The sequence below is a fragment of the Alosa sapidissima genome, chromosome 8, assembly GCF_018492685.1.
Source record: "Alosa sapidissima isolate fAloSap1 chromosome 8, fAloSap1.pri, whole genome shotgun sequence".
Lineage (NCBI taxonomy): Eukaryota > Metazoa > Chordata > Actinopteri > Clupeiformes > Clupeidae > Alosa > Alosa sapidissima.
Window position 1 is genome coordinate 36045436 of NC_055964.1, and position 7914 is coordinate 36053349.

Below are 7914 nucleotides of genomic sequence, written 5' to 3' on the forward strand. Positions count from 1 at the left end.
GTAATATGGCAGCTCTACTGCCCTCAGAGGGGTAATATGGCAGCTCTACTGCCATCAGATATTATGGCAGTAATATGGCAGCCCTACTGCCCTAGGGAGGGTAATATGGCAGCTCTACTGCCCTCAGAGGGGTAATACTGCAGCTCTACTGCCATCAGATATTATGGCAGTAATATGGCAGCCCTACTGCCCTAAGGAGGGTAATTTGGCAGCTCTACTGCCTTAAAGGGGGTAATATGGCAGCTCTGCTACTCTAAGGGGGGGGGGGGGGGGGGGGGGGGGGGGGGTGGTGGTAATATGGCAGCTCTGCTACCCTCCCAGCAGCCCTTTGTCTGAGCGCATATCACATCCAGCTACGTATAGGTCACACTTAATGGGATTCAGGAGGCACAGGGGTGTGTGTGTGTGTGTGTGTGTGTGTGTGTGTGTGTGTGTGTGAATAATAGGCCGCCATGGCAGGCTTTGTGCCAGGTCACAGAGGAGACAGCGGGCGCTTGGTTCGGTTTTATCATGACTAGACGGTGTCTCTCTCGGCCTCCTCTGCCTCTCCCTCAAAGAGTTTACTCAGAGAGGAGGGGAGGGGAAAAGAGGGGATGAGAGGAGAGGAGGAGAGAAGAGAAGAGGAGGAGAGAAGGAGGAGGGGAGGGGAGGAGGAGAGCAGGAGGGAAGAGAGGAGGAGAGAGTAGAGGAGAGAGGAGAGGAGGGAAGTTACCCAGAATGCTCCTGAATGTTCCGCTGAGCCCCCCAACTGTCCTGCCCTTCCCTTCACACCGCGGAACGCTCCGGAGATGATAACCTTTTCGGAGGAGCGTAATTAAATCACTTCAGTGCGCCGCCTTGACAAAAGCCATTTCCATGCAAGGAGTGCCCCCCCCCCCTGACGAAACCTTTTAGGAGCCACCAAGGGGAAACGCATGCAAATGATGTTTGTTTAGCTGCCGGTAAATAAACATTCTCAGCTCTATTCAATCAGACGAGCGAGGAGGGCTGAATGAATACAGAGTGTTGTTTGAGAGCGTGATATAAAGACAAACTGACATTTCATCCGCGCAAAGCCCACTGCTACCAGAACCAGCTCCTAGCGCCCACTGATACCAGTACCACACAGGAATGGCTGATCTCCTAGCGCCCACTGATACCAGTACCACACAGGAATGGCTGATCTCCTAGCGCCCACTGATACTACTGTAGTACCACATAGGAATGGCTGATCTCCTAGCGCCCACTGATACTACTGTAGTACCACATAGGAATGGCAAAGCTCCTAGCAGTAGTTAGCTCATATAATAGGAGCTTGTCAATGCCACTGAATCAAAAGAAAATGGACTCAGTCACAATGAATGATTCATGCTACTGCAGCTGCGAAAAACTACATGAGCTGTAAGGTTCAGGGCCCATGTACGCCAGTTTAAAACACTCTACTGTTCAGGGCCCATGTACGCCAGTTTAAAACACTCTACTGTTCAGGGCCCAGGTGCGCCAGTTTAAAACACTCTACTGTTCAGGGCCCATGTACGCCAGTTTAAAACACTCTACTGTTCAGGGCCCAGGTGCGCCAGTTTAAAACACTCTACTGTTCAGGGCTCATGTTCTGCTGTTCAGGGCCCATGTACGCCAATTTAAAACACTCTACTGTTCAGGGCCCATGTGCGCCAGTTTAAAACACTCTACTGTTCAGGGCCCATCCATGTACGCCTGTTTAAAACACTCTACTGTTCAGGGCCCATCCATGTACGCCTGTTTAAAACACTCTGCTGTTCAGGGCGCATGTACACCGGTTTAAAACACTCTGCTGTTCAGTCTAATTCAGTTCAGTCTCAGTCTAAGCTTGCTTAACAACTATGCAAAATCTATTTGCAAATATAATACCATGAAAAAGATCCTAAGCACAAACAGTGGTTGGTGTGTGTGTGTGTGTGTGTGTGTGTGTGTGTGCCACATGATGCCATTAGTTCATGCACGACAACTTTGACTGACAGACTGACTTTGCACTTTGCCCAGCATCTCAATTAGGGCCCCTAGTATTTGTACACTACAAATAAAATGTCACTATTGTCAATATTTCCTGACTTGTCCAAAAAATGATCAAATCTACTGAATTTCCATGTCTGAAATAGACAACAAATTCCATGGTATAACAGAAGTTCTATGACTCATGGAGACCCGGTAAAGATATTGTAGTCCTATAAACATTCTGTCTGTGCAGCCAAAGTACATTTCTCCTTGTGTGTTCTGGCTGTTAGCTTGTGTCTGCTCCTAAAAACACACCTTCAAGAAGAATAAGAGAACTCAACTCCGGATGCAACAAACCCTCTTAACCACCCAAACATGCTCTTACCCTCTTAACCACCCAAACATGCTCTTACCCTCTTAACCACCCAAACATGCTCTTACCCTCTTAACCACCCAAACATGCTCTTACCCTCTTAACCACCCAAACATGCTCTAACCCTCTTAACCACCCAAACATGCTCTTACCCTCTTAACCACCCAAACATGCTCTAACCCTCTTAACCACCCAAACATGCTCTTACCCTCTTAACCACCCAAACATGCTCTAACCCTCTTAACCACCCAAACATGCTCTTACCCTCTTAACCACCCAAACATGCTCTTACCCTCTTAACCACCCAAACATGCTCTTACCCTCTTAACCACCCAAACATGCTGTTACCCTCTTAACCACCCAAACATGCTCTTACCCCGGGGTGTGCTAAGAGATGAACCCCACTTCATAAAGTGGAGGCGTGTGGCCACCTGTTTGTTATGACCGCTTTGCAAATGGGACACAAACACAGTGACTTGACCTCTAACAACCATAAGGAACTCCAGCCAACATGCACGTCACTTGAAGACAGGGGAGGAGGGGGGTCATTAACTGGGCTGTTGAGCTCTTATGTTAACAACTTTACCAACATCAGGGGCTAAACCTTTAATATGCTGTGAGCAAACACATTATACTTGGCAGACACCAATTGCAATCTCCTTACAGGTTAGGGCTTTGACTCCGAACTTCGTTATTCGAATATAATTCAATTATTTTAAAAATTAAAGATATTCAAACGAATTTTAAGGATCTCTTAATATTCGAACCTGTAGCCTATGGAGATCATTTCTATAAATGTATTTGGTTGTAAACGTTGTTTTCAATTCAGATTCCGAGGTTTTTTTCACGCCTGGTGAAGTAAAATCGCGAGCTCATTAGCAAGGCTATTATTGGTCATCTGGGCTCCTGTAGGTGACGTTAGCATCCTGGCTGGTTCGTGCTTAGTGAGCTCATACATAGACATAATAGACACTTTTATTTTAAACTTAACCTTCCTCTGATTTTAATCACCTCCGTTATCAATCAAAGCAAACAGGGAAAAGAAATGGCAACACAATCATGAAAAACACTCAAATAAATAAATGTGCAGATAAGTCTGAATGAAAAGCAGCACTGGTTGAAGCCTGGAAATATTGTAAACAAAGTAGGCTAACGTTAGATTAATTTGCTAGTTTATCATAGTCTGGTTAGACTGTTCAGTTTCCCTACGTGTGTTTAAGTTTCAAATGAATACTTTTTCTCCTTGGGACAGGCCCGTTTGAGTCTTGGAAAATACTTTTCCATTTGCATCGGGATTGAGATGATTAGAAACTTAGCAGTCAATTTGAATGCAACAGTTTTGAACAAATTTGTGCAGCGTGCTAATGATGCTAACCGGATTTAATAGCAATTTAGCCAGTCGTTTTACACGATTAATGTTTGGATTACATGTGTATGTTGAGGAGGGATCCGCCTGTTGAGAGGGAGAGAGAAAGAGTGCAGGGGGCAAGGAGAGTCTGTGTTGAGGTAGGCCTACTTCTATCGCCTACTCTGGTAGTTTGACATACTACAATGCAAGATATATTTAGCCTATTTATTTATGGACAACGTAAGGCAGGAGATGTGTGTTGCTTTTAATTATGAATGTTTTATCAAACGTATTTTTTATTGATATCGATTACATGTCTATTGTGATACATATCGCTATCGTTTTATCGCCCGGCCCTATGCTCAATAATAACAATTTTAACACACGCATAAATACTCAGCCTTTTCGTGACATTGACTGATACACTGCCCTCTGGTGGACAGAACATATAGAACTTAAGTTTGATACCAATATCGGTCTTACTGAAGACATTTATTGGTTAAAATATTATTAATACATATTCAAATATATTTTAATTTTGATATTAATAAACAAACGAACTTCGAATATGATTTTTGGGCAAAAGTCAAAGCCCTATTACAGGTCTCCTGACGGATCATTTCAACTAGAATCTGTTGGCACTTTATTCAGACTACAGAACAGAGGAAAGGAGGATGTGTGTGTGTGTGTGTGTGTGTGCGTGTGTGCCTGTGTGTGTGTGTGTGTGTGTGTGTGTGTGTGTGTGTGTGTGTGTGTGTGCGCCTGTGTGTGTGTGTGCCTCTGTGTGTGCCTGTGTGTGTGCCTGTGTGTGTGTGTGTGTGTGTGTGTGTGTGTGCGCCTGTGTGTGTGCCTGTGTGTGTGCCTGTGTGTGTGTGCATGTGTGTGTGTGCTGAAACCCACCTTTTCAAGCTTTGCAGCTCGTCCAGCGTGAAGTCGAATATGTTGGCCATGTGATGGTTAGCACTCCAGGAGCTCAGGTCATTCTGTGGAAAAGAGAAGCTCTTGTGTTATCACCACCATCATCATCACCATCATCATACCGTAAAACTTCAAATAATCGCCGAGTCCCTAAGAGACGCCTGTCTCTTTTAAACGCCTGGCGTGGCTACAGGTTTGGGTTAAAGGCCGGTTTCCAGTAGAGGCCTGGTCTGTTTTTTAGTTTCGGGTTGTATTTAATCTTCTAAAACCCGTCAGATCGTCTGTTTAAAGATTCGCAATGACACGAAACCGTTACAGAAAGGAGGTTACAGCAGTGTGAATTAGATATTGCACGTCGTTACAAGCCGTCGTAAAGCATTCACATGTCTGGTCACAGTTGCAAGGTTTTAGAATGTTGCATGAAGTTGCTGCTCATCTCGTTGCGAATCTTGGGTGTGATTTGGGCTTAACTATGGCACAGACTGCACACGTTATAATTACATGGCAGTAAAAGACTGCGGTGGGGAAAAGCTAGAGTTCCAAATTGTATAACTTTTTTTCCCAATATGAACTATGCCTATATGTCCGACTTCGTCATCGTTCAATTAATCCCTTGTGTTTAAAATTTGCGGATAGGCCGATGGTAAGCTTGTTTTTATGCTGGCAACAAAACCAGAACGGTTTGCGAACGTTATTCTTTATTCTAAATGCCATGGCGATAAAGAGAAAGAAGTCAGAAAAGGAATTTACCTTAGACTAGGCTATATCAGAGCCCGTCTACGGACATTCTCTGGCTATATACTGAAATAGGTTAATGATGTAAAGTCAAGTGCGCTTCTATGGGACTGGTGTGTGCACGCACAGTTTTTATTGATGAGTCGGAGTGGCAAGTGCTGTGCATAGTTGCAGTGGAATGTGGCTGCCCAGGGCATTATAAAACTTCTCACTCTTAGACCTACTCATACACGACGGTGAAATGGTGTATTTAGCTGTCTATATTTGAATCATATGCTGGGGGAGAAATCGTCGGACATCCATGATTATTTTGTTATTCAGTACCCCTGGTCAAAAATATGTTCCCGCGCGCCTGGAAGTAGGCTATGATTTGAATGTAGACTGTTGTCAAATTTGGCAAATACAAAACGGGAGAAACAATATGGTTCATGGTCTCTCATGCCGTTTCATTTATGCCGAAAAGAGGGAGAATAAAACATTACGCACGTCCCACTTTTGCATAAATAATTCCTGAACGGTTTTGGTCAGGGCTGATAATGCAACTGTATTTGACAAATGACCGATATAGGCTATTTGCTAGTGACAAAATATGAGCTTTGTAATACGATCTCTTTGTAGATTACGTTTAATTAATTAAAACGTGGTTCATCTGTTCCGTGGCTATCCCCGCTATTTGGATCTTACTGTATCTCACTCAATGAACAACATCTCAACACTAAATGAATGATGATCCGTAATTGTCATCAGATAGCCTAGTCATATAGGTAGACATTCAGTGTGTTTGAAAGAATTAATTCGATAATATTTTCCATCTTTGCAGAGGAAAAGTTTTGTGTAAAGGGAATTAAAGGCCTGTCTCATATAGACGCCTGTCTCTAATACTAGCCGATGCAGTTTGGCGATTTGGGAAAATAAAAGCCCGGGCTATTATTTGGAGTTTTACGGTAATCACCATCACCACCATCACCATCATCATCGTCTACGTTGTCACTAATATCCCATTCATCACCACCAACATTGTCGAATCCCTTTCGGTGTGATCCCCGTTGTGGCCCAGTGTGTGTTTGTGTGTGTGTGTGTGTGTGTGTGTGTGTGTATGAGCTTGCACAGATTGCAACATAATATGGACATGATCTCCAAAATGAAGCTTCAAGTAAATGTGTTAGTATCTAACTGCAGGCCATGGTGAATGTGTTAGTATCTAACTGCAAGGCCATGGTGAATGTGTTAGTATCTAACTGCTAGGCCATGGTGAATGTGTTAGTATCTAACTGCAAGGCCATGGTGAATGTGGTAGTATCTAACTGCTAGGCCATGGTGAATGTGTTAGTATCTAACTGCTAGGCCATGGTGAATGTGGTAGTATCTAACTGCTAGGCCATGGTGAATGTGTTAGTATCTAACTGCAAGGCCATGGTGAATGTGTTAGTATCTAACTGCAAGGCCATGGTGAATGTGTTAGTATCTAACTGCTAGGCCATGGTGAATGTGTTAGTATCTAACTGCTAGGCCATGGTGAATGTGGTAGTATCTAACTGCTAGGCCATGGTGAATGTGTTAGTATCTAACTGCTAGGCCATGGTGAATGTGGTAGTATCTAACTGCTAGGCCATGGTGAATGTGTTAGTATCTAACTGCTAGGCCATGGTGAATGTCTAGGGATGAATGGTTGTGGATGCAGAGATGGATAAATGCCTGCAATAACGGAGAGAGTAGGGTTGGAAACTTTCCATGGGAATTAACGGGAATAAACGGGAATTAATGGGAATAAACTGGGAATTTTTAATATGGCAAGTTAGTCTATAACAGGGAACTTAAATGTAGTGGACTAAACCCTATCTTGCAGTCTAATATTAGTTAAAACAACCTGATTTAATGCAATTTCAGTCGAATTTCTACCCTGCACATCACCCTGCTCAATCACATGCACACAGCAATCGGCATAGGCTGCTAGACATAAAGGAAACCTATGGTGCGTTTATATGCATGGGGGAAAAATGTTCCAACCAATCAGATTTTGTTGTTGAGTGGTGTGGTGTATCTTGGGCAGTTCAGTGTTGCTAGTTTAGCACTCTAGTAAACCATAGGCAGAGAATGGGATTCCCGCTAGCATGCTAGCTAGCTTTGTATGTTAGGCTAAGCAAAAATACGAACATACAAATCATATTGCTTATTACGAAACAAAATGTTAATGTTTGTATATGAAACAGTTTGTATGAATTACCCAAAATTCCCATAAATTCCCATAATTTCCTTTAATTCCATTATGGCTACCAATTTGGAATATTTCCAAAATTCCCCAGTTTAACTTCCCATGGTAAGTTTCCGGAAAGTTTCCAGAAATTTACCGGAAATTTTCCGCCCCTTTGCAACCCTAGAAGAGAGATTGGAGTAATGTAAGCTAAATGTGTGAATGAAAGAGAATGTGTGTGTGTGTGTGCGTGCGTAGGAGGATTAGTGTGTGTGTGTGTGTGTGTGTAAGGTGGAAAGTGAAGGAGGTAGTGTGTGAAATGTCCGAGACTCTGAGTAAGTGTCTGAATGTCTGTTGAGTGATGGGTATCCAGACTCTGGACTCTATTAACCCTTT

General features: G+C 43.4%; 1 protein-coding gene across 2 annotated transcripts in view; it reads right to left on the reverse strand.

Moving 5' to 3' along the window:
- Positions 1–7914, reverse strand: part of phf19 (PHD finger protein 19) — a 47327-nt gene that overhangs the window by 8489 nt on the left and 30924 nt on the right. For both annotated transcript variants that reach the window (XM_042100578.1, XM_042100579.1), the window contains one exon: positions 4575–4657. In XM_042100578.1, coding sequence (XP_041956512.1) covers positions 4575–4657 — 83 coding nt within the window. The remainder of the gene's footprint in view (positions 1–4574; positions 4658–7914) is intronic.